Source organism: Neolamprologus multifasciatus, chromosome 16 (genome assembly GCF_963576455.1).
Source record: "Neolamprologus multifasciatus chromosome 16, fNeoMul1.2, whole genome shotgun sequence".
Lineage (NCBI taxonomy): Eukaryota > Metazoa > Chordata > Actinopteri > Cichliformes > Cichlidae > Neolamprologus > Neolamprologus multifasciatus.
In genome coordinates, this window is record NC_140454.1 from 27,582,137 (window position 1) to 27,608,445 (window position 26,309).

At 42.5% G+C, this 26,309-nt stretch overlaps 2 protein-coding genes across 5 annotated transcripts; one reads left to right on the forward strand and one right to left on the reverse strand.

Annotated features, from left to right (window-relative positions):
• The first annotated feature begins 698 nt into the window (after window positions 1–698).
• Window positions 699–18,652, forward strand: LOC146500964 (glycerol kinase-like). 3 transcript variants are annotated; one of them, XM_085136356.1, is made up of 20 exons: window positions 699–890; window positions 3,482–3,555; window positions 5,298–5,404; window positions 5,493–5,570; window positions 7,530–7,609; window positions 7,794–7,931; window positions 8,013–8,122; window positions 9,573–9,639; window positions 11,154–11,189; window positions 11,916–11,983; window positions 12,723–12,765; window positions 12,862–12,942; window positions 13,041–13,119; window positions 13,218–13,314; window positions 14,031–14,115; window positions 14,377–14,497; window positions 15,524–15,667; window positions 16,376–16,462; window positions 16,564–16,638; window positions 17,902–18,027. In XM_085136356.1, exons 1-19 carry the CDS (start codon window positions 837–839, stop codon window positions 16,635–16,637), a joined length of 1,623 nt encoding a protein of 540 aa, XP_084992482.1. In that variant the 5' UTR covers window positions 699–836; the 3' UTR covers window position 16,638; window positions 17,902–18,027. The 3 variants fall into 3 exon arrangements, with proteins under 3 accessions (XP_084992482.1, XP_084992483.1, XP_084992484.1); XM_085136357.1 differs by having other exon boundaries at window positions 16,564–16,662; window positions 17,902–18,010; XM_085136358.1 differs by lacking the exon at window positions 16,564–16,638 and having other exon boundaries at window positions 17,902–18,652.
• A 209-nt stretch (window positions 18,653–18,861) lies between these two features.
• Window positions 18,862–26,256, reverse strand: ddx18 (DEAD (Asp-Glu-Ala-Asp) box polypeptide 18). Of its 2 annotated transcripts, none has more exons than XM_085136355.1 (14): window positions 26,069–26,256; window positions 25,589–25,774; window positions 25,353–25,505; window positions 22,603–22,738; window positions 22,421–22,521; window positions 22,129–22,328; window positions 21,925–22,039; window positions 20,939–21,078; window positions 20,580–20,741; window positions 20,180–20,332; window positions 19,954–20,067; window positions 19,631–19,687; window positions 19,370–19,547; window positions 18,862–19,219 (listed from the first exon to the last, which is right to left on the reverse strand). In XM_085136355.1, the coding sequence occupies exons 1-14, from the start codon at window positions 26,190–26,192 to the stop codon at window positions 19,074–19,076; spliced, it is 1,965 nt and encodes a 654-aa protein (XP_084992481.1). In that variant the 5' UTR covers window positions 26,193–26,256; the 3' UTR covers window positions 18,862–19,073. The 2 variants fall into 2 exon arrangements, with proteins under 2 accessions (XP_084992481.1, XP_084992480.1); XM_085136354.1 differs by having other exon boundaries at window positions 26,063–26,256.
• Window positions 26,257–26,309: the final 53 nt, after the last annotated feature.

Below are 26,309 nucleotides of genomic sequence, written 5' to 3' on the forward strand. Positions count from 1 at the left end.
AGAAATATAAAGACAGTTATCCGTTGACTCTATGGACTTCCCCGTATAATCTCGGGTCATCCAGTTCCATCTTTTTGGTGTTTCAAACTGCAGCTGCTCGACTTCCAAGTGATCTGACGGAAGGACAACAAGTGTTCCAGCCCAGCTGCACGAGCTGAGGTTATTTTTACACAGTCTTTGAGGGTCTCTGTGATTATGCTCCACAGCAGATTACACATCAAATCAAACCCCATCCTTGGCCTCCAGGTGATCCCCTAAAAACTAAAGATGACTCTGAAAGAGTCTGATGGCCCACATGAAGGCCATGTCTAACGGGTCAACTGTGAAGGTTATCTGCCCCAAATGATTTTTTTTTAAAAAAATATTTACTTTATTGTTTTTATTATTATTATTTGGAGATGTTTAAAGATGTTCCTGTTATGTAGAACTTTTTAAATGATATTTGATATTAATTTTTTGTTTTTTAATGTGGTTTTTTTTGCATTTTTGAATAAGATCCAGATGTTTTAAAATTCCGTTATCTATTATCTTTAGTTACTTTTGTTTTTATGTGTCTCGTTTTTTTTGTTTTTTTTTTGTTGTTTGTTTTGCGTGAACTTGACCCTCGCAGCTGATTGGTCGGAGTGTGGCCAACGCCTTCTGAGCGAGCAGCCAATCGGAGACTGCGCTCGCTGCGGGCCGGTTCCGGTGATTGCAGAGGAGGAGGACTGTGTGTCAGTGTGCACCGTGCGCACCGGGCGTCTGTCTTTCTCCATCTCACCGAGGAGTCGTGTTAGATTAAAGCAGAGATTCACCGGCTGTGTTTAACACTCGTTTTAAAGAAAAAGAAAATAAAAATGGACCCGCTGGTTGCTGCTATTGATCAGGGCACGAGCTCCACGAGGTTTCTGGTGAGTTTTAGTGAAGTTTCGCTGTTTTCATGTTGTGTTCAGGGACCGGGAGAGCAGCTGGGACAGCAGACTACAGAGACTCTGTCCAGTGCTCAGAGGCTTTGGCCAAACAGCTGTAATCGTGGATGAAGTGCAAATAAACACGTGACTTATGTCTGTGTTGTGAAACACAGAAACAAGCTTGAACATCACGATGTTTCTATTTAAACAGAGATTTAAATAGAAAAAGCAACCAGTGGACTGGAGCAGCACACTGACCCGTAGCTTCCACCTGCTTTGGATGGTGTTCAGGTGCATGTACAAAGAGCTAAAATCAGTCCAGCTGAATGATCACTTTGAACAAATTTGGACCTTCTCAACCAGGTCAGCTGGAAAATTGAGCTTTGGCACAGAGCATGAGCAGTGAGGGGCTCAGAGGAGGTGAAAGTGCTGTTGGAGTGCACAGAGAGAAATTCAGATTTGTGGGTTTTTCTGACACGTAAGAGCTTCTACTCATAAATGAATCATAAATGAATTTCTTTTTGGTGCTTGAGATTTAAACGTCCACAGGTGCTGAACTCTCTGAAAATAAAGGCCTTTCCTGTGTCATCATCAGCTGGCATAACGGTCGTTCTGAGCAGCAGTAAAACTTTAACCTAACGCCTGATTTTGACTCTTGATTATTTGGCTGCGGCTCGACGGCAAAATTGTCACAGAGCCTTCGTTTGTGTATACATGTATAATGATCTCATAAAAACAAACTTTACTGCATTTTTACGGTGTTGCATGTGCTACTTTTTTGTGTTAGTCCAAAACATCGATTCATAACATCCTAGAGGGTCTCAGTTTGAATCAGGTCTGGAGAATGTGAGACAAAGGCATCAGTGCCTCCATCATCCAGGAACTGCCTGCACACTCCGGGTACATGAAGCCGGGCATTGCCCTGCACAAACAGGAGGTCCGACAACCTGGCATGTAACAGATGTCAGGGTGCTGTTGGCTAGCACGTGGAGGCCTGCGTGACCCTCCAAGGATACGCCTCCCCAGACCATCACTGACTCACTGCCAGGCTGGTCATGCTGGATGATGTTACAGGCAGCATAACGTTCGCCACGGTGTCTCCAGACTCTGTGAACCTGCTCTCGTCTGAGAAGAGAGCATCGGTGGTGGACCTGCCAGTTCTGGTGTTCTCTGGAAAATGCCAGCCAGGCTGTGAGCACAAGTCCCACTAAAATGCCCTCATGCGACCCTCACAGAGTATCTGATATCTCAATTAGAGACATGCCTCTGACTCTGGCAGTACTCCTCCTGAGCCGCCTCGCATTAATAAGCAGATACCGTCCCTGCTGCTGGGTCTACTCCACGCTCCTGACACTGTGCCTGGAGACACGGCAAACAATCGGCTTCCCAACTGGACGCAAGTTTAGAAATGAGTACGTGAGATGGAGCGCTCAGGGTGAGCAGTTTGGAGGCCAAGTTAGAGAGGGAAGGCTGAGTTGGTTTGGATGTGTGCGGAAGAGGGAAAGGAGGAATAGGAGGTTCACAGATGCAGAGGGTTGGGTGAAGGATGGGGTGAGATGGAGGGAGGTTATCTGCTTTGGCGACCCCAGAGGAGCGCAGCCAAAAAGAGAAGAAGAAGACCTGGAGACTTTGATATCCCTGACGTTTACATGACTTTGAGTTATGCTCTGATGATCCAGCGTTCCCTTCCTTTTTTTGAGGTGTCATTAGCAGTCAGAAGGGCAGAATACATGTCTAAGCTGTGGGTGAATGATTGAGAATCAGCCCTAGAGTCAGCAGCTGACAGTGGAGTTGAAATCAAGATGAGGAACTCAGAAGAAAAGCAGCTTTATTGCTTTATTTGTGTATTTGTCACAGATTGGGTCTGTGGGTGCAGAGGACGTTGTTTTATATGCTTATTAGTTTTTGAATCCGTGAGCGTAGCCCCGTCCTCTGTGGGACCGCAGCACTGATTGAAATTTGCAACGATCAGTATTTGTGAGGTCACGTTTTTTGGGAGCAGGTAAAAAAAAACAAGTTCAGACTGAGTTCAGTTCTCATCAGTTTTCAGTAAGCGTGATGATTCAGACTTTTAACACTGATGGTGCAACACTGAACTAAGATGACATCAGACGTCCTCCTTGCATCAATGCTCTCTCTTTTTACAGGCTGAGTTTGTTCCTGTTAGATTTCCAGTGTAAAGTGAGTCAGGAAGTCTAAAGTTTAGACTTTTAGGGTTGAAACTACTCTTGGATCACATGTTCTAAAAGCGTAACAAGGATTTCCTGTAGCTGAGTGAACGCACAGTGAGAGGAGGGTGGTGCTGCACGGAGCTTTATCCTATTACTTAATCAGAAGAAATGCTGACTTCTGTCTGACTGCAGGTGACAGGGAAAGTCCTGCCTCGTGTTAATTCCCTTCTTCTCTACAATACTCTGGCAGCACCCAGAGGCGATCGAGCCAGTGATCAATATCGTCTTTCCACTCCTCAGTGGGTGGAAGGAAAAACATAACTGGAAAAATTAAACTGTCGCAGCTTTAATTTGCTCCCTAATTAAGTGAAGCTTTTAATATTTCTGTTCCTGCTTCTAATGAGTTGTGTTTTTCTGCAGGTGTTCAATGCAAAAACAGCTGAACTGATCAGTCACCACCAAGTAGAGATCAACCAGAGTTTCCCCAAAGAGGGGTGAGTGACTCGAACTTCACATTAACACAATTAGACGCTGTGTGTATCCACCATATTGTCCCGGTGCAACAGATTGCACACCTATGTGCAGTATTTATTATCTCTGCACACCCAGCCTGAGATCCGTGTTGCTTGAATAGTTGGTGGAATAACAGGATGCTTTGCACTTCAAGTCTTTGTGCACTCACAGGAGTCCAGTTTTCAGGTGACGGCTCTGTTGTCTACTGAGGCCGAAGCTGGTAAAACAAAAAAACGATGCCATCAGCAAGCTGATGATAAAAACGCTGTCCTTTGATCAAATGTTGCTCATTCAGCTGTGAAGCAGAGAGCAGAGGAGAGAAACACAGAGATTCATCACACTGGGCCTTCAATCAAATATGTGCACACGCTGAAGATAAAGAGCAGATTATACACGAGTTTAGTTTTTATGTTTTATTTTTTTAAATGTTGGTTTCTTTGGGGATGTGCAGTTTGAAGGAGCTGTTCTTGAGAAAGCTGCAAGCCGTTGTTGAAAGGCACCGTGGCACAAAGTAAACACACCTCCATTCATTTTTGGCAATGCTGCGGTCAGGGGACTGCAAGGGCCACTGTAAAAGCTTCAGCTTGTCTTTCTCTGGGAGTAGTTCACAGATTATCCTTTGAGCTGTTGTCCATTTTATTTCACCTGCATGTCTGATAGCAGGACATGTTTGTTAACAGCAGATATTTCCACCTGCATGCCTAACAGTTGAAAAATAAAAAGGTCTGTCCACATCACTTCCTGCCCACTTCTCTGAAACACCTCTGTCTCATCCACATACTGGTTTTCAGTAATGCACTGGCTGACTTTTTTGATGTGATAGCAGTTAAGTTTACCTTCTCATCCATATAGAGGCTAAAGCTTCTTCCTGCAGTCACATTGAGTTTCCTTTGTAGTCTTATCCTTCAAAATCTCATTCGGACCGCCACCGTTTATCGCTTTGATTCACATATTTTCACTTACCAATATAATATAACCCAATGAAAATAGCTCAAACCTGTTAATATTCTTTCTTCTGAATTGTAACTCTTGCTTTATACAGGAGTCTTTCGCAGTTGGACAGATATGTATTGATAGAACTGTAAAGCTTGTAACAGCAGCACCTCCCCCCTCCTCTGGTGTCTTTTTAACAGGCTACTAAGTTACAGTTTAACCACCTTTTAATCACATAACTTTATTTGATATGTAACAAACTGAGTCTAAGGTCCAGGTTTTATTTTATTTTTGTTCCTAACAAGCTGGCATGTGTGACCCGCTACAAGAGACAGACTGTCGGCTTTTTACAACCTTAAAATGTAGAAAAAATTAAGGATTTCTGTCAGAAGAAGTTCTAACATGCCCGTCTACAGGTTAGACAGTTGTAACAATGTCTTTACAGGTCTGAGTAAAAAATCAGAAAACTGCAGCTCATCCAGAGTGAAGTGGATAACTCCCACTTGTTAAGTCACTGCATTGGCTTGGGTCTGGCTGGTGTGCCAGATCATAGTTTTTAAAATGCTTCTATTGGTCTATAAAAGCAGTAAATAGGCTTCCCAGATTTAGAACATAGCAAACTGAAGCAGTTCACGTTTTAATTTGATCTTGATTATCATGTTTTTCATAAAAATTTGAAGCACTCTGGATTTTCACATCCTGAAAAGTCTCAAAACTTCATCTGTCGCAGATTTCAAACGGGCTTTAAACATGCATGTGTGTGTTTTCTGTGTGTTTGCGTGTTGGTCAGATGGGTGGAGGAGGACCCGCGGGAGATCATGCAGTCTGTTCACGAGTGCATTGAGAGGACCTGCGAGAAGCTCTGCAAGCTCAACATCGACGTCTCCAACATCAAAGGTAGGACGCTGACGGGTGGAAGACAGGGGTTAGAAAATGAGGGCATCGGGGCAAATTCATTGATATTTATCTTTTTTTTTGTTTCCAGCGGTGGGAGTGACCAATCAGAGAGAGACGACCCTGGTTTGGGACAAAGACACCGGCGAGCCGCTCTACAACGCCATCGGTGAGAGCGTCAGCATCAATATTTTAGGATTTCTACATCGGTGTCAGACTCACCGAGCTGTAAAAAAGTGGATTGTGTAATGTGGGAAACGACTCGGGGCATGACTTGATTACATCAGGTTGAAGCATCCTGTGTCGTGTCTGTTCCTGCCCCGCCAAAAACCATCAGAGCTGTGATCCAGCAGCAGTCACTCCCACTCACACAGGCTTTCAGTTTAAAAAGCCAGTTTATCAGCGAGCTCTTCAGTCCCCTGATTCGACTGGGGGGTGTTGTGTCAGCTGTTCACTGATCAGAGCACTGCTTGAGCTACGAACAGCCAACAAAAGCTAGCAAAGTTTGTTTTGTTTTTTTTAACAAAAATGTTCCCACAGCAGAAGAAAAGGCACCTGAAAAGCAATTTTCTTCAAAAGGTGTGTTACCTTCATATTATTTAACCAGGTTTTGGGCCAAAAAGTGAACGCAGATGTTTTTATGTGGCTTTTTTATGTCTAATATCCCCGTTCATGCTGGAAAATAACCTGCAGTTAACAGGATTTACAATGGAGTCATATATAAAATAAATTCAGTTCACTTTTCTTCATATGACACCAAATCACCACAGCAGTTGCCTCGATCTCTCTATATTGTGAGGTAAAGACCTTACAATTATACAGAGAAACCCCCTACAATCATACCACCCGCTGTGAGCACGCACATGGTAACAGTGGGGAGGGAAAACTCCCTTTTAACAGGAAGAAATCTCTTCAATCTAAATACCGGCAATCACTTTTTGCCATGACAACAATGACAATGTGTGGAATGGTAGTAAAAATAAGTCCAGATTCATTGTGTCAGTTTGTCGCTGTGATCAGAAGCTGACAGACAGATGTTGTTAAATCCAGTTTTCCTGGTTTTTGGTGTTATTAGTGGGTCTGATGATATAACCTGATTTCAAACTGTTTTTAGCAGCTATCTTATTGATATGCTCTGTTTGGGATAATTTACTATCTATTTGCAGTTTGCAATAACTTGAAGTTTAAGTCGGGCTCTCAGATTAATGTTAGCCATTTTCAAAAAATGCACCACAGCATCATCACACAGAGGTGCAGAACTCCCATATCCAAGTTAGGTTGAAAATTAAACAGAATTTAACGTGCTGGTTTGCTCATACAAAGTCCACACGGTCTCCTGTTTTGCCTCCTGCGGGATTCACTCTTGCAAAAGTTGTATTTTCAAAGCGGCATTTTACTTTCCTGCTGTGCTTTGTGTGATGAAGCTCAACTGGGGAAAAATCCCGACCTGGTTCTACAGTGTGCTCCAGAGTTCATGTGTGAAAATGACCACACAGCTGCACCAGCAGCCTGGCTAGTAGAAGTGTATATATAATAAAATATCACAAATTGAAACCTTAGACAGGAAGGGCTCAAGTTTAGCTGGTTAATAGTGACCAATCTTTCAAAATAAAAGCAAGGACATTGTTCACTAATACATTGTGGAGGGCCTTGTTCTTCCAGAAAGATGAAAAATAAAGAAGCTAAAATTAGAGTTGGGATTATGCCCATGCCCATTCAAACAAACCCTGGGAACGCTGAGCTGAGAGTCTCATTTCTCATCCATCCTGAAAAAGACCTGGAGCTCTGTTGCCTTGGATCCTCTTTGAGGTTTAACCACAGAATTTAAATGAAGATCAGGTCAGAGGGCTGTAAGGAGCGTGATTAGTTAAACAAAGTTCTTGTGTTGTCTCAAACTTCAGCTGGTCCTCCTCATTCCTGCCATTTCTTTAGAAACTGAGGAAAATGTTTCCTCATTACTCAGTTTTTATTCATTACGCTGAGACAGCCTGGCCTCTGATTAAAGAGTTAGTCTTTATGAAGCTTAGATCTACAACTACATATTGAGGTTGCTGTTTTCTCACAAAACTAATGCCAGTGTTTTGGGTTCCCGTGTTTGAATCTTTCTCCTCTCCTGCTTTGTGTTTAGTTTGGCTGGACCTTCGTACTCAGTCGACGGTAGAGAGGCTCATTAACAAAGCTCCGGGAAGAAACAAGAACCACCTCAGGGTGAGAGATGATTGATAAGAAATTGGTAACAGCTTAATCAGGGCAAGTTGTGTGGGTCAGAGGAACACTTGGAGGTGTAGTAGTGACTTTATCTACTTTGAATCAGAAATCTGAAAGAATGCGGGACTCTTTCTTTGTTGAAATATCTTTCTGATCTCTGTTTCTATTGTCTTAATCTCCACAGCATAAAACAGGCCTTCCCATCAGCACTTACTTCAGTGCGGTGAAGCTGCGATGGCTGCTGGACAACGTGGACGAGGTGCATGAGGCTTTCCTGAGCCAGCGTGCCATGTTTGGCACGGTGGACTCCTGGATCATCTGGGTAAGACCTGAACCTGTACCTCTACTTCTGTCATGAGTGTGTGATTTGTTCTTTTAACACCCCCACCCCTCCACCCCCCAGTGTCTGACAGGGGGAAAGAACGGCGGGGTCCACTGTACAGACGTTTCAAATGCCAGTCGCACCATGCTCTTCAACATTCACACCATGGACTGGGATCCTGAACTCTGCAGGTGATTCACACTATACCCTGCACACTATAGACTGTATATAAAGGATGGGTGCCACAGCCTATCCAAATGTTTTGGCCACTGCCATGTTGGATTGTGGAGCCAGAGTGACCATATTTGCACGAAGGGCCTGAAAAGCTGTGTTATTGGCTAATGCTAGCTAGCTAGGTTAGCAAACAAACTATATAAGAGCATCAGAGAGCCAACGAATTAGTGTTAATAACATTAAATAACAACTGAATTCATCTGAATTAAATATTAGGTAATAAAAGGCTCCAACAGCACAAACACAGAACAGAGGTCTAGTTCAGGCCGGGTGAAGCCTAGCAAAGAGCTAGCAGCTACAGCTACCTGTGTCGCCATCCATCTGTCAGAGACGCCACACCCCTAATAATGCAAACTTTATTGCAACTTAAACAGATGAGTGATGCATATGTTATGTCTTTATTTCTGCTGTAAAATTGGATGTTTTGGGGATGGACTAAGTTTTTAATGCAGTCAGTCTCAAGTGGCGGCTAAAGGAACTGCAGTTTTTGGTTTCATGTTTTAGCCCTGGAGGTTGCTGCTTAATTGTCACACACAGAATAAAGCATTTAAGGTTATCGTCTGCGTATCTGTTTGCACACTCCAGTAAAAGCTCATTCACTTCCCATTGAGGGAGTTAATGAGCCATCTCTTGTTTTATGCAGTTGGCTGAGCGTTGAAGCAGTGGAAAAAAACGCTGCACCAATACATTTTATTTCTTTTGAGTCATAAAAGCACAGAAAGAATGGACTGGTCTTCACCTGATTATTCAGAGTCGGCTCTCCAGCTTTAGTGAGACAGAAACAAACACTCTGTTTTAGCTCTGTTTTGTTGAACTCCTCCTCCAGATTTAATTTCAGTCATGATTCTTCTTCTTCTTCTTCTTCATCTTGCTGCTCTGCTTAGAGGTTACTAAAGTGGCTCACGTGCCTTCATGCAGACTTAACCATCCCAGTAAGGAAATAATCTGAGTCATATATTCGATTGTAAAAGATTTTACACCGGACATCCTTCCTGTATTGGTGAGGAGCTCTCGTGTAGTTTGCTTTTGATTGCTTGTGGTTTGCCCAGGCCAATCCTCGTTGCCCCCTACGTTGAGGCTGCAGGTTGCCCTTGGAGACGGGCTGGACGGGCTTAACTTGGCATCCGATCAATGTCTGCCTTGTTTTTAATTGATTTGATTTATATTTAAAGTTTAAAGAAACCTCGTGTGGAAAGCTACATTTTTAAAGTTACATTGTTGCCACTTTCTCCTTTGTTGTCTGTTCTTCCTCATCTGCAGCAATCTGGGGATTAAAACACAGAACAACAGGACAGAAAATAGAACAAAGACCTCATCAAAAAAAAAAGAAAAACTATAAGTGCCTTTGTGTTTGCTTTTATTATAAACCTAAAACCTCATGACAGACTCCTGCTATGCTCCTTTCAGGTACTTTGACATCCCGATGGAAATCCTGCCCAGCGTCAGAAGCTCGTCTGAGATATACGGCTGGATGGTGAGCTCAGATACGCCTCACAGCACGCTGTGTGTTTGTTTCTGTGACACCATTTGTGTTTTGAGGTCACAGACCTGAAACAACCTTTTTTTTCCCTCTACAACTCAAACAAGAGATATGTGAAATCAGTGCAACCTGATACCGACACAAACCATAAATATTTCTGGTGAATGGTCTCGTTAAATGTTGTTATTACTGTAATGGCTATAAAATTTGATAAGAAGCATCAGGAGAGCAGATAATGTACAGACAGTGTAGATAGTGAAGGTCTGCTGAAGATTTCCAGCTGAACGTTTATTATTCTGATGGATTTATGCTGCACAGTTTTTTCCATACATCCAGAAGCACACATGAGTTCATCCCATCCTACATTTTTTTAATTAATTACATTTAAATTAATTCAGTAGATATTTTTCCTACATAAATCATATTAATTAGTGTTTTTAACCTCTTTCCATATAAAGGATAAATGTCACCATGCTGGACTTCTGAAGGTGGATTCCTACATTTCCAACTAAACCTATATGGCTTGGTTAGCAACCTACAGCCACAAACTGTGTGGGTACAGTGTATGCCTAGAATTTCACCAAACCTGGAGCTTAACCTCCTTGGACAGTCTGGAAGTACGAATCAATGCACAGCGGTCGTATTATTGTTGTTCAGATAATTGTATTTAAAATACTCCAAAAAGCTCCCAAAGCACAAACTGTTTAGATAAGTTAATGCAGTATTTTTGCCTTAAATATATTTGGACCGCTTGTGTAATTACACACTTGCAGAGGTCCATTTTAAACCCTGTCCATGGCCCTTCAGGGGTGCAGGCACCTCATCCATGGCCCATGGACTCCTCATCAGTAATAGGTTTTTTTTTTCTGTGCAAATGCACGTGTTACATATTTGTTGTGAATCACAACACAGAAATATTTTCTGCATGTGTGTGTATATAGTATATTTGTGGAGTGTAGGTAAGAGTTCATTGAGTTGTTTAAAATCCCATTCTGTGGCCTCTCCCTGATAAACATCCTGATAAGAAGCCGTGCGGCTCGTATCTCATCTCCCGACAACATCATTGACTTTAATGTTGAAGCTTTTTTATGCAACGTGCTCTGTGGACTGAGGTCCAGAGATCAGCTGAAGCAGCTGTTTGTTTCTCTCTCTGCCTCATTGATCGGGTCTTTTTTTTTTTTTCTTTTTTGCCTCTTCACGTATATTTCCATGCAGGACTGGAATTAATGAATAAATAATCAGTTCTGATAAAACTAGAAAGGGTTCAGTTCGTTTAAAATAATAAAAGTATCCTATGCTCACTTTGACGCTTGTGGGGCTTTATTAAACTGTAATTACCACTGATAACTCAGTGTGATGCATACTTGGCTACACGAGCCTGATTCCCTGCACAGGTAACGGCCTCCTGCTTCATCTTAAAGGTTTTCATATCATTCTTTGTGTCGCACTGAGCTCAGCGGTCATTTATCCAGAATCTAAACATGTCCACATTTCTGTCTCCTAACCAGAAATCCGGCTCACTTGCAGGAGTTCCAATCTCAGGGGTAAGAGCTTTTCCCTCTTATGCAACTTTGTTTAATGAGTCACATCTGTCTGTGTTCAGCTGTGAGGCTGTCGCTGTGCTGGAGCGACGCATGGCTCCCTCCAACTTTTTTTTTTTTCTGAGTAGAGACCATTTCGCTCGACCAATGAAAAATCTGCCCTGTGACACCTCAGAATCAGCTGATTTGTTTTGTATGTAATGAAGCCAAGCAAAAGCGGTATCTTCACACTCTCTTTCACAGTTCAGGCCCACCAAGTACACGTGGGCGGGTCTGAACTAGCTCCATAAGTACAGGAGATGTCAGCAGGACCAGTTCAGGGCTGCAAAACACATTTAAGCTGCAACCAAATCAATTTAAAAGAAAAATAACCGTCTCTGAGCATCAGCATCATGAGGTCTGTTGTAGTTTGAATGAGCTGCAGCAGTTTCATCTCTGTAGAGTAGAGGAACAGAAACAAGCATTGGTGTCCTGGTTGTTTGATCTGTTTTCTCATAATTCCCTTGAAACTTAAAAAGTGCATTCTGGGTACATTTTAATGGTCATATCACTATGTAGGTTTAGTGGGGTAGATCAGAAACACACTGTTGCATTTTCACAAGGTCATTTTCTGGCTGTGGGTTTAAAATTATGTTAACTGCTGGGTTGGAGCTTCCAGGATGAAGCAGATATGTTTGCGGTTGTATCCACTCATCTCTGACTGTTTACACGTCCTACTTGATCTGTCAGTGTCTCGGTGACCAGTCGGCTGCTCTGGTTGGTCAGATGTGCTTCAACGAAGGCCAGGCCAAAAACACGTAAGCACTCTGCTCCCTTCCTTATCACAGTGACGTCAATTCATTGTTTTTCGATGTTCAATACAGAGATTGTTTTTTTTCACCTTGGCAAAATACATTACATGACATTTGAGGCTGTTAATAAATATCATCATAGGGATACGTGGACTGGGTTAAATTGCACTACACTGATACGATTGAGTTCTCTTCAAATGTGTCTCTGCTGTGTTTCAGTAAATTGTAAAGTCGCTATTTTCACTCTAAAGAAAGGTAGTACTTAGTAAACTGTAGCAGTTAACATACAAATTTATCAGTTTATAACAAAACGCTAAGTCAGTGGATTTAATCATCGCTCAGTGCCTGCTCAATCAACTGAGTAATCTCCCCACCTCCTGACTCATCAACTCTGTGAGATAGAAGTCGCAGTAACTAACCCAAGAAAGGTGCTTGATTGGAGTCAGAAAGAGTACTCATTTCTTTATTTTTGTCCCCCGATTTCTGTTCCTGTTGCTAAGGTGTGTTTTAACCCAGACCACCTGCTTTCTCTAAATCTAACCAGCGAGTGGAAGTGGACATGAAACGTAAAACAAATATACCCAGGTTGGCTGTAAACCTGCCAAAATGTGACACTACAGACTAAATCTGTTAAGTGTGGCGAATATCAAAAATCAAAACACCAGCGCACCCACACTGTAGATGAGTTAATGTCCCCAATAAACCAATCGCTTGTCTAACTCTTCTGTTTTATTCTCATGTAAAGGTATGGGACTGGCTGCTTCCTGCTCAGAAACACGGGCACCAAGGTAAGATGTTGTTTTTAAAATATATATTTATTGCTATAACAATTTTAGTGAGAAATATTTCACCCTCTCAGTAATAATTTTCATGTGATCTGTCAGCCTGTGATCTCAGACCACGGCCTGCTCACCACAGTTGCCTACAAACTGGGAAAAGACGAGCCGGCCTGCTATGCCCTCGAGGTGTGTGGTGGCCTCTATTATGTAACTCTGATCGGTGACAGCCGTCTGTGCTCTGGACTGATTTTTGGGGTCTGCTGTTATTTTCTTGTTTCCTGCAGGGGTCGGTGGCCATAGCAGGGGCAGTGGTACGGTGGTTGAAGGACAACATGGGGATGGTGCAGTCGTCCTCAGAGATCGGTACGTGCACTTCATCATTGATTACATTCAGGACTCGGCCCTGGGGTTTGTGCTTGAATATCACGTCTGCTTCTGTCTCCTGTTGTCCTCTCTTTCAGAGAAACTGGCAGCGGCAGCAGGAACGTCGTACGGCTGTTACTTCGTGCCAGCTTTTTCGGGGCTCTACGCTCCCTACTGGGAGCCCAGCGCAAGAGGGTGAGCGAGTCGGCCCAGGCTCATTCTAAACTGAGGAAATCCTTTATGCTTGAACGCTTGTTGAAATGGTTATATTTCTATGTATAACAGTGCATGTGTTAAAAGATCAGCTATGAGCCTGGTGCTGAGCCCTGAGGAACCCCAAAGCTAATGTAGGAAAATCCACACCCACATTTTGTGCATTCGGCATTAATAATAAACAGGATGGAAGCTGATTATAAACTCTGAGATGACACCCTCACTGGTAATCGAACAGGTGGGCTTTTTTGTCGGGATCTGTTAAGTGACTTATGCAGATGAGCTTCTACAAAACATCTCAGCTGCTCGATATTTAAAGACATTTAGTATATTCACATTAAATTTCAGTTCCTCAAAAGACACAATAACAGAGTTTGGAGGATGCACATTTGGACTCTTTTTAAAACCTTAAATGAAGCTTCTGCTCCTTCTAATGTAAATCCGGTGTTTAGCAATCAGATTAACAGTCTGCTTCTTATTTTTTTTTATCTGTGTCAAAGTATGAACATGTGGGGAGAGGTTGTTTTAAGATCATGTGATTCTATATCTATCCAATGACAAAAAAACACAAAACACAAGGCCACAAAAACATGACAGAGCTTGGCTGTGCTGCCCAATAACACAGTAGTAAATGTGGAACAGTTTAATGTTTGGTCTCTGTATTAAAGTATTAAAGTTTTGCTTTCTCTGTTTTGCAGCATCATCTGTGGGCTCACACAGTTCACCAACAGGAACCACTTGGCATTCGCTGCTCTGGAGGCCGTCTGCTTCCAGACCAGAGAGGTGAGCCTCCTCTTCTCATCCCTAGAACGAGAAGATACACAAGAGTGTAACCGGGCTATCACTAAGCATTGATCACATAGGTGTAACGTGAGTTTATGATACATACAGGTTTGCTTACTGAACACTATATCAGAGCATGGTAGTTTTTCAGCTAGGCTGAATTTCAGATGCAACAAGAGTTAATAAAGAGGGCTTAGAGACGGGTTTAAAAGCAGTAGTTGAATTGAAGTGTGTGTGCGTGTGTGTGTGTGTGCGTGTTAGATTCTTGATGCAATGAATCAGGACAGCGGGGTCCCTCTGACGCAGCTTAAGGTGGACGGAGGGATGACGTCAAACAGATTACTGATGCAGCTGCAGGCCGACATCCTCTGCATCCCTGTAGGTACGACTACTAAACGCACACACACTCAGAGTAACTCTGTGTTTTAAAATCGAACCTGAACTTTAAACTGTCCATTCTGATATTTGACCCATTTAAAACAAACACTTTGATATACAGGTCGAAGGTAAAGGCAGAAATGTACCTGTGCTAACTTTGCTGTGCACACATGACGTGCCACCAGTTAAACATGAATTGACTTTACACGCACATATCTTCCTGTTCATTGGAATACTTTGCCAGCATTGTGTAAGTGGATGATTTTATCACCTGTAAGATGTTTCCCATCAAAGCTGAACAGCTGCTCCTTTTGATTGTTAGAGACTTTACTAGAGACTCCAGTGACCGCCTGGTTCACTGTGACGAGTTTAGTCACATGTAGAAATGACAAAATGTCCTCACTGTCTGAGGGTAAAGATTGTTCTTTACTCACAGTCTGCACTTTTGAAAAAACAATCAGTCACTATCTGGATGATAGATCTGACTAGTAACACACAAAAAAACAAAAATAGCAGCACTACTCCCCTGAGTAGTTTGGACATTTTACAAAACCACAACATGACCTCATGAACTGAAGATATATTAAAGGTACTTTTTGTAAAAACCAGTGTAGCACTAAAGGTTTTTTTTTTGTTCCTCGCAGTAGCTGCACGGAATTTGCCTATGTTCTCCTTTAATTTCTGTAACTTGGGTGTCAAAGTACGTAGTTAATTTGTAATAGCTGACAAGAAGATTTTATTTGAAAGAAAATGACTCTTTAAAAAGTCTAAAACTACATGGAAGCTTTTACTTTGAAAATACAACATGGCTGATGTCAACCTGATGACTTCCTACAACTAACTTTTAAAAAAATTTTTAAAAAAAATCACTGACTTGAAGATTTCACCAAAAATATTATGGAAATGAAGAATTTTTGCATTTAAATAACAACCAGAATACAGGAAGTGATGAGCCTGATCGCTCTCAGGGGGAATGAGAGCGATCATGTCTCTCTGTCACTCTCTAACCGTCCGTCTTACGTTGCTCCAGTTCGACCCACCATGTCCGAGACCACAGCTCTGGGTGTAGCCATGGCGGCGGGGGCAGCAGAGGGCATAGGCGTATGGAGCCTGAGTCCCGGTCAGCTCCCACATGTCACATCTGAGAGATACGAGCCTCAGATAAACCCTGAGGGTAAGACTGCGAGAGTGAAAAGCTTGTAATGGGATCATATGACATACATGACACAGGACATACAGCAGATAATAGAACACAGAGCAGGATGGCCTCAAGTTTTGGTTAATGTTCTGCAGCACTATGTTATTTAGAATTTACAGTGTCAGCCGTTGTTTCTGTTTGTCCAGATGCTGTTAAACATTTACAGTGAAATAAAACACTGTGTAAAACATTAATTTTCCATTTAATAGATTAAAGTGAACTTAAAGTTGGTTTTTATCCCGTGACAGTAACATGCTGCAAGAGTCAACATAACTGATGGTTGATTGGCTGGCTCCTCCCCCCTTCAGGCGCATGATGGTGTTTTTCTTTGTGCAGAGAAAATGTTCCTTATTTTACCATCAGCTTTAAAATTAGCAGATATATTCAGATGTGTTTATTTTTCAAGTAATGTAAATGTTCTTTTGTTATTTGCTGGGCAGTAAAATTCAAAACAATGTCACTCTGTGCTGTTTTGTGGTCTTTGCTTTGCAATGGCATCAAATGTGAAGAGCTTAGAAATATTTGTGTAGCTTATTATTTTTACACAGCTTTAGCTTTAAATCAGTTTTGACTGAATCTGTAATCTCAGTGTTTTCCACTCAGTGACTTTTAAGTGTAATTTGCTGCATTTGGTGGATGTTACTATGACGACATGACTTACACTTGTTTCCTCGTCACAAACAGAGAGCGAGTACCGCTTCGCTCGCTGGAAGAAGGCCGTCCAGAAAGCCATGAATTGGGAGACCACAGAGCCCTGCTACAACGGCAGCGGTAAGCCACTGCATGCAGGAAGTGACTTTAGCTGTTAACTGTTTCATTGTTGGAGAATTTCCCCCTCACTCACTCACAATCTCCTCACTTACTGACAACAGGTTTAGGAAAGAATATGAACAGCGCGCCCTGGGGGGTCCATCCCAGCCCTCCCCCCAGCAGAGTGGACCACTAAGGTCCGACATTTGCCGCTGCATGGCGTGCGTGACACTTGAGTTTCGACTTGGGGCATGTTTACATATTAAAAGCTTTACTAACACGGTGTGTTTACGTCTTTAACCGACGCAGATGTCCTCACTCGTTAGAAACTACTTTAAAGCAGAACTGTTCTGTTCATATTTATTCTGCTACAGCAGCTTTGCATGATTCTTGGTTCAAAGTAATCCTTCTCTAGCTCATGCTTGGACAACAAGCTTTTTTAGCCCCTCCCCCTTTAAGCCAACTGCCTTCCTACTGGCTGTCCTTATAAGCAGAATGCTTGAACAAGTGAGCAGAGCTTCTGATTTTCCATCTCTCTGACATCACAGAGATCAAAGAATAGAAAAAACTGTGTGACACTGAGTGTTTAAAACAGCCTGCATAACATGAAATAAGTTAAAGCAAAATAGGTCAAATTAATGATACTTTTAATCCTTCCTAAAGTTGTAAACAGAATGTGAGGAAACAACGCTACAACTGAATTTCCATAAATCTTTTTCTGTCACGTTAACAGGAATTACGTGCTACACTTGCTCACTGCACCGCCTTGTGGTTCTTAGTGGTATTACATGACAGTACATTTCAATTTCACCTGATATTCTTGCAATACAACACCACAGTTGTCTCGTACATAATGTCTTAGCGGTTAATTCTTCACATTCTGTTTTTTTTTTTTTTTATTATTTTCATTAGGTTTTAGAGTCTTTGACAAAGTTGTTGGTTTTTTTTGCAAAACCTACATTTCAGATCAATTAAATCTGAGTCAGACCAGCCTGGTTGTGTGTGGGCATGCGACTGCAGTTATTCCTGTATGCCTCTACCAAGGAAGTCTTTTAGGATTCTTTTCTAAAACAAGATAGGTCAAAGTTAAAAAGCTGGCTTCATTTGTTTACAGATAGATCTACATATACTTTCAGGTGGTATTCAGGAACTCACTTCCTGTCCCAGTTTTAGCCTTGGTGGAGGTATACATTCTCACAATGCTCTGATTTTCCTGCTGGTAAACTGCACTTGTTTCTATGACTTTTTAAAACGTGTGGAAATCAGGAGATTGCAGATCGCTAAGAGGTTTGTGCTTTAACTTCTAAATCTGCAGCTAAGATGCTAAGTGTCCCACAGAGCTCCTTTGAGTCCACATGTTTAGTCTTAATCCTTTTCTTTAAACTAACTGCTTTGCTTCCAGAAAACAAGTCTGTCAGTGTTTGTTTGCGCTCTGAGACTCGTTTCTGTTCGCCTCACAGGTCACTCGCAGTAACTTTAAACTGTGTGGAGCCACATTTTGGTGGGAACATGAAGATTGTGGAGTACGGTGAAGACGGGACTGGCGACTGCTCGATCCAGCCTGCAGCCTCTCAAATGCTCTGAACATCCAGCGAGCTTTTCACGAAGAACGACGCCACATGCAGCCAGGAACAGTTTCTACACCATCCAGTTAAAACAAACATGCCTTCAACACAGACTGCTGTAACTCCTCACTGCACCCAAAGGGAACCCTGGACTTTATTTTGAATGTGTTCTGTACATGATGTTGATGTTTAACCCCCAAACACGGAACAGAAGTCACTCATGGAGGGGACGAGTACTTTTAAGTCAAAAAACCGTCCTTTAAAAAAAAGAAAATTCATTGTAATTTACTGCACTACAATAACTGCAATCTGAAAGCCAGCTAATTCTTAACAGCACTTTATAATTTATCCTGTTTGTGGAAAACTTTTTTTTTAAACATTTTGATGTTTTGAAGAAACAGGACTTTGACTCATTTATAATTAATTATAATTAATTATTACACTTGATGACCTTTGAAGATCTGAGCTGTGGCACGAGCCATAAATACCTGGAGGATCATTTTCCATGAGACTAAAGCTTGTCTGTGAAAGGGAGAAACGTGGCGACTGTTAAATCCTGCTGATTTATTACTGCTGTTTGAACCCTCCAGAATCACCAGGATGCCTCAAAAAGTTGTCCAAGTCAGAATAAACACAATAAAATGTACTTTTCATGTCTTTTCTGAACACACAGCAGGAAGAACTCTTAAAGGCTAAACTCTTGTAGATCTTTAGAAACAGCAGGAGTGACAGGTTTTGCAGCATTTATCCTGCAGAAATTTCAGTTCATCTGTCTTTCTGGGACATTTGGGTTAATCAACCTGCAGCTGGGTGCTTTTTTGCACTAACAAAAAGAATGATACGAGCATAAAACACTAATCTGTTAGAGGTTTAATTTGCTGCAAATACAAGAAAGAAAGGACAATTGATAGCCGATACAGGGATTAAATGTGAACATTTACAAAAATATCTTTAAACAATGTTTCAGCATGAAAACTGATAAAAGACGTCTGAGGGAGAAGGGTTAGTCCGACTGCTCTGAAGCAGGAAGTTCATGGGATCAAAGTAGGAGGGGGAGGATCCAAGGCTCAGCGGGAGAACTGCCTCCGGTCGCTCTTTCCTTTGTTCACGTGTTTGAAAATTTTCGATTTCTGCACGTTTTTGGACTTCTGGTATCCAAAACCACCGCCGCCACCGCGCTTCTGCAGCTTGGCTCCTTTACTGCTGTGCACGTCTGAAGAGAAACATTTAATTAAGGAGAACATCTTTCTTTTTAAAAATGATCCTCTCTATTGGAGAGCTACAACCTTTTACGTGAACGTGCAATTCGGTAACATTCAGATGTTTTCAAGCATAATGAATAAAAACAAGCAGCAAAGGATACTGAGATCAACATATGGAGGAACTTTGAATCCAAATGAGAGCGCCACCATGGGGAGGTTCAGGGTGTTGATGTTGTAGATCTGTTTGAGTGAGTGGGAATCGTAAGCCCTCACGTAGGACTTGTAGGCCTCCTGGGCGGACTTGTGGAGGTAGTAGTTCTTTTCGATCAGTTTCTCCAGCTGAGGGAATACAGAGTTCAAGTCACAAAACTGCGTTTGATATCTGAGGCATTGCTGAGTGTAAACCGCATGTTAATTCTCACCTGAGACTGGATGTCGGAGATTTTACTCCAGGAAAATTCAAACTCACTCAGTGGGACCTAGATGAGATAATGCAGACTTTAAAGAAAACTAATCAACACAAAAAAGGGACAATCCGTGTCTATGAATATCTTTTCATTGCCATGTCCTATTTTTTCATTAAAAACATTAAAACAGGAGGTCCCCAAATCAGAGCCCTGTGCGACACCACAGCACAGTGGGAGGATTTAGATACAAAGCCTTCAACAGTGACTATAAAACTATATGTGATGTATGTGATGACCTGCCTGGTCAACTGAAATGACCAGGCAGGTGGTCTGCTCACCTTGGCCTGTTTGAGGAACCGCAGGAAGCCGAGTTCTTCTGGCCGCAGGATGAGGAGGGCGTGGCCTCGGCCATCGATGCCTCTGGCGGTTCGACCCACCCTGTGGATGTACTCCTGTGGGAGAAAAATCAACCTTAAAATTAGTCCTGTTCTGGGAATTTTTGATCCTGCTCAATAATTTAACATGACAAACTAATACTGCATATGCAGAAAACAACTTATTGACCTTGGGGTCATCTGGAGGGTCGTACTGCACGATCCAGTCCACCTCGGGGATGTCCAGCCCTCGAGCTGCCACGTCTGTGCACAGCAGGATGCCAGAGTCAGCATTGCAGAACTGGAAGAAGGTGGTGGTACGTTTGGTCTGCTTTTGTTTGCCCTGCGAAATGAAACAAAGCAAAGGAACGCTCAGAACAGCTGCAGCTGCAAGTCAACATCTGCTCACCGTCACCCTTCAAATATCAAAGGATAAAATAAAACAAAAGAAAAACAATTTGCTTCTAACATCAGCCAACTTATTTTTCACAGTTACAACCAAAGAACTTTAACTTTTAGAGGCTCAGTTTTTTTTTGGACCACTTGTATATTTAGATATGATTCATGTAAGCTGCGTCTGGAGAACTTACGTGGATGGCCATGACGGGAAGGTCGATGTAGTTGAGCAGTTCATAGTGGAATTTCACAGACATGCAGGAAGAGAAGAAGACCATCAGCTTCTTCTTGCGGTTCTTCTTCAGGAAGGTGAAAAGCAGCAGGAAGCGCTTCTCTGATGGACACACCACATAGCCCTGAAACACGAGAGAGAGATCGATCACTGCATCAGCAACGAGAAAGAAGACGGAGTTCTAGCTCTTTCTGTGATTTGAGACCATCTAGTAAAACTGATGTGATTTCCTGAAATACTGAAAGGATTTCAGTAAAAAGGATGAAAGGGAAACTGGCTTCTTTGGATTTGGCCTGTATGCAACAGTTTATGACTGAGTACCTGCTCGAGGCCGTCGACTGTGGCCTTGTCTTTGTTGTCGTCCACCCCGACATACAGGGGCTCCTTTTTCAGGGAGATGCGAGCCAAGTCCTCCACCTTCCTTGTCTGAGTGGCTGAAAACAGCATCGTCTGCCTCCGCTCTGAGAAACATCGAGAGAAAGTAAACAGAATAGGTGAGAGGGTTTAACAACATCTGGAGTTTTAAGAACTCTCTCGGGATATTTTACACTCAGAGTTAGGATTTGATCCAAGATCAGCTAATCCTGGTAACACTGGTCAGGTTTTTTCAGCTCTTCAAAGCCAATGACAGGTGTTTGAGGGTTGTGACGATGTTCGGATTCGTTTTTTTTTGCTGAAAACGAATTAAACTAAAAGCACGAGTTTAGGGCAGTGGAGAGCTCATTTACTGTGTCAGAGAAAGCCAAGGCACATCAAAGAAATGAGAATAAAACATTTACAATACAAAAAGACGCGCAGAAAGAAAAGACAGTTTTGAAAACGGGTATTTGGGATTTTTTTGCTGACTGATTAATGAACATGAACTAATCATCTCTGTCTTTATAAAACAGGAAGCTGCTTCATGTCACAGGTTAGTGGTCAGTTTTTTAAATACAAAAGCAGGAAACCCCCACATTTCTCTTTATTTACATGTGAGTCACTTCCTCTTTTAGAGTCACAGAGTAAAAAGAAGCAGCACCTCTCTCTCAAAACCACGACTGGTGTTACACCAAAGGGTCACAATGACACATTATTGGCTCTACCTGAAACTTTTTTTTTTTTTTAACTGGACTGATTCCAGAGTGTTTGATGTCACTAAGCTCCATGATTTAAATGTGTTTAGACTGAACAAAAATGCTCATGAGTTGGTTTTACTTTGCTGCTTTGGAAATCAAAGAGCTAAAATTTTTTTGTGCCAAATCATCAACTAAATCAATGTTCACAGATTTCTCACTATTGGGTTTATTGATACGTCCACTGATACATACTCGGCAGCAGTTTGATGATCTGCTTTAGCTCCTCCTCGAAGCCCACCTCCAGGATCCGGTCGGCCTCGTCAATAATCAGACACTGCAGGTTCTTGTACATGAAGCCGGACGTGTTCTGTAGACGTGGAACAAGCCACTCAGACGGTGTTCTTCTTAAAGTATTAAAAATGAGAATGAAGAACAGAGAACTTTGTTTCTGCTCACCTGCAGGTGGTCCAGAAGGCGTCCGGGTGTAGCCACCACGATGTTGACACCGTTGGCAAGCTTCTGGGCCTCGGCTGAGCGGTTGCTCCCTCCCATGATCAGACCGTAAGTGTGCACGTGGTGCGTCATCAGCTCCTTCAGCACGCCGTAGGTCTGCATGGCCAGCTCGCGTGTAGGAGACAGGATGATGACGCCGGTGCCTGAGATGAAAGAGAGCAGTTACAGAGTTGGTGAGTGAGAAATAGGAGGATGAAGCTAAGCAGGAGACGAGGAGACTCAGATGGCAGCTCACCATTCCTGGGCATGAACTTGAGTTTGTAGATGAGCTCGATGCACGGAATGAGGAAGGCCAGAGTTTTACCGCTGCCCGTCTTTGCCGCAGCCAGTACATCCCTGCAGAGTGGAGCAAACGATTTCATGTTATTCCGCCACCTCGGCTGAGCAGCTCAGAGTCTAAATGGACAACCAACCCACCTTCCCTCCAGCAGGGGGCGGATGCTTTTGTGCTGGATCTCGGTCATGTGCTCGAAGCCCATGCCCTTCACTCCCTTCAGCGTGTTCTCGCTAACTATACTGGCGAGAGAGGCAAAGGATGTGTCCTCGAACGCCCCTGAAACAGACAGAATTGTGGATTTTTCACATTACATCATGGTTTGATTATGCACAGGTTTATAGTGCTTCTGCTACTAATGTATTTAGTACAACACTGAATGTCATCATAAAAAGACATAAGATAAAAGCAGTTGTGAGGTTTTGCTGACTGACCAGACTAAAAACACCCTCAAAGATCAACTTCTTCCAGTGATCCAGGAGCAATTTGGTGACATTCTGCGCAATTTCCAGCATTACGGTGCCCCATGTCCCAAGGCAAAGTGACTCAGAGGTCATTAGATTAACATAGTCTGATCCAGAATCTACGCTCAGTCCTTAAAAAAAACAGATGGACATGCAGAACAAGGCAGGAGTGGATCTCCACCAGGAGCTGATCTGTTTATTTACAAATACACAATGTTTGCCGTCTAATGATTTAAATTGTTTCCCAACAAGTTAAAGCCGTTTTACCCTGTACGAATGAAAGACCTTGCAGATTTTATATTTTTATTATCATTTAATAATTAATATCTCTATTATTCACTTGAAACTGACCGAAGAAAAAATTATTTTCTCTTCTGTTTGTGTTCTTCTGTAAATCTTGAAGCTTTTGACTGGTCAGAATTAAGCAGGGCTCTAGAGTGCGACCAATTTGGTCGCAAATGCGACCAAATTTTTCAGTGGTGCAACTAAAAAAAAAAAAAAAATTGGTCGCAACAACAGACACACATTGTGCCCCTATCGTGGACTAAACCAATCAGAGATAGTCAGGGGCGGGACCTCTCTGATTGGCCGTGGTCCAGTTGAAAGTGCAGGTGGAAGAGAGAGGTGAGTAGCTTGAATAAAGCGATATCAATTCATTAACGGATTCCACTCTATAGACGTAAACACAGAGCGGACCCGACGCATCAGAATCAGCTTTGTCTTTCTCGGCTTTCTCACCCCACGGCCTGAACACAGACACGCTGTCGGAGCTTAGTGATTCCGATGCGTCGGGTCTGCTCTGTGTTTACGTCTTTTTTGCGCTGATTCTGAGCTGCAGGTTTTGTTTCTCTCCAACCAAATTTTGCAGAGCCAGCAGCAAAAGAAGCAGCAAACTACGCTTCACATTTGATCAATGTCGTCATAAATTTCCTCTGACTTTTGCTGTTTTGCTTCCACCACGATAAAAATTACACTTCCTGCACAGCTCTCTCTCTCTGTGTGTACTTCACGAACAGTTTCCCGTCTCAAATCTGTTTTCTGCATTATTCATTTGCTTATTACCCACCAGTCTACCATTGTTCAGAGCGCTGTCTTTTTCTTTTTTCACGTAAATGACCTCCGACAAGAAAGCCTAATTTCTGCTGTTCAATACTGAAGAAATTTAAACTTCTTAAAATTATGCAAAATTGCAGAATATTTTGAAGGTTATCTGCTATAAAAAGCCAGACCAGGAAAATCTCCTTCATGTTTTTCTGTGTTTTATTCTCAGTTACTTTCACACAAAGGCATCTGCTGTGATGTTCACAATTCTGATGAAGTCTCATGTGTATCAGTACTGATAAATGATCAGAATTATAATATTTCTGACTGTCTGAGGCTAAACTGAATCGAATCAGGACTTTGAGAACCGGAATCGAATGGATTATAGAAATCAGCGATGATACCCAGCCCTAGTGAGCAGCCTACGCCCGACAGGAGTGGATGTAGCTGTGGGTAATAAGAAAAGATGAAGAACGATTGATAACTTTTTTGTTAAGTTAAGGCCTGATCCATCTGAAATTCATAGCCAGTGCTCTGACACGGTGCCATCAATCTCTGAATGTTGAAAAAGCAGCAGTGTATCCAGAAAACACATTATATGCTGCAATAAATGCACTGCCCAGGTGTCCCCTCTCCCCACTGCCTTTCAGCAGCATGCAGCAGCAAACAGGTCGTCAGAGGAGGCCAAGATGATGATTGAGTTTAACATTTCCTACAATATTGACAAAGCACTTTAAGCACAAGTTTGTTAGTTAATTTAGAAATGAATATTATCTGTATGGACTTCCCCCCCAAAGAAAGTGCACATGTAAAACTGCAGTGATAAGCGATGCAGTTGAAAAATTTGAGTGCATTTAACTTTTGTGCCGGTGCGCCTAAATTTTTTAAGTTAGGTGTACCAGTGCGCCCATGTCAAAAAGTTAGTCTAGAGCCCTGTTAAGATTTTAGTTTCTCATAAATACTGTTTATTTATTTGAAAATACATTTACAGTACATTTATCAGAGCAAAAATGAATCTTTAAGCTTGACAGTGGTTTAGTGATTTGAATTATATTGTTATTATATTATAATATTGTGATATAGTTATTGACTAAGATGTAAAATTGTGATACAATTTTTCTTTCATATCAGCAAGCCCAAGCTGAACAGGTGTAAGTAAGTGTCCAGTGTGTATTATAAACAGAGCAGAGATACGGTTTGATTCAGCGTGTCCTTACGGTCGTTCCTGTCAGAGGCGTCACTGAAGACGCCGCCCACAAAGACCACCATAAGAGTTTCTGTCTGCCTCAGCTGACACCCGGCTCACGATGGAAGCAGCGACCGGGCAACACATGAAGGCAGCACGGCAGAGCCGGCCTCACATGCAATGAACCTAATTCACTCAGTACCTGTGAGTCCACATGGCAGCTCAGGCTCATCTTCCTCCTCCTCCTCTTGTGGTTTGTCAGCAGCTGTATCTCCATTGTCATCTGCTACTTCTGCCTCCTCCGTGTCCTCATCCCCCTTTTCTTCTTCTTTTGCAGTTTTGCTCTTTTTCACGGCTTCAATCAGAACACGGACATTAACTGAAACACCAACAAAGTAAACTTCAGTGTCTTATGCTTATAAAGGGCTCTGTTTTTACCTGGAGGTTCAGCACCCTCAGCCAGCTGCTTCCTTTTCGCTTTCTTCTTCATCCGAGTTTCCTCTGTGCTGGTCCCTTCCACTGGTCCCTCTTCCTCCTCCTGATTCTTCTTCTTCTGTTTCTTCTTTGGCTCTCTGGGTACCTCCTCCTCCTCCTGGAGGCCGTTTGAGCTCACCGTCAGACTCACTGGAAATATGATCAAAGTTTGTTGCTAATAAACCCCAAAGGAAAACTCTGGAAGCCTGGTTAGCACAGTGCTAGCTAAATTGTTTTGTATGCTAATCTTTTGAGCTTATATGCGGCGAAATGCGCATGCAGTTGTGTAGCAGAGAAAATATACCTGCATGAGAAACTACAGTGAACCCAAACTCAGATTTAAACCTTAGAAGAGTAAAAAAAAGTTAGAAACGGACCAGGGAAGAGAGCTACCTGTTAGCTTAGCCTGCGACATCAGAGTTTACCTAGCCATCAAACACTCACCATCTTCTCCTTCTTCTCCTGTTACTTCGTCTTTCCGCTTCTTCTTCTGCAATTTGCGCTCTCTGTCCTTCTCGTTTCGCTTCTGGATCTTCTTTCGGAGAAGCTTCATCTGGAGGTCCGCCATAGTTACCGAGAACACGGCGCACACGTGTGTATGTGAGTGACGCTCAGGACCCCTCACTGGAGCAGAGACAGACAGCGGCCCGCAGCGCCTAACTGAAAATTAAAAAGGACCCCGCGT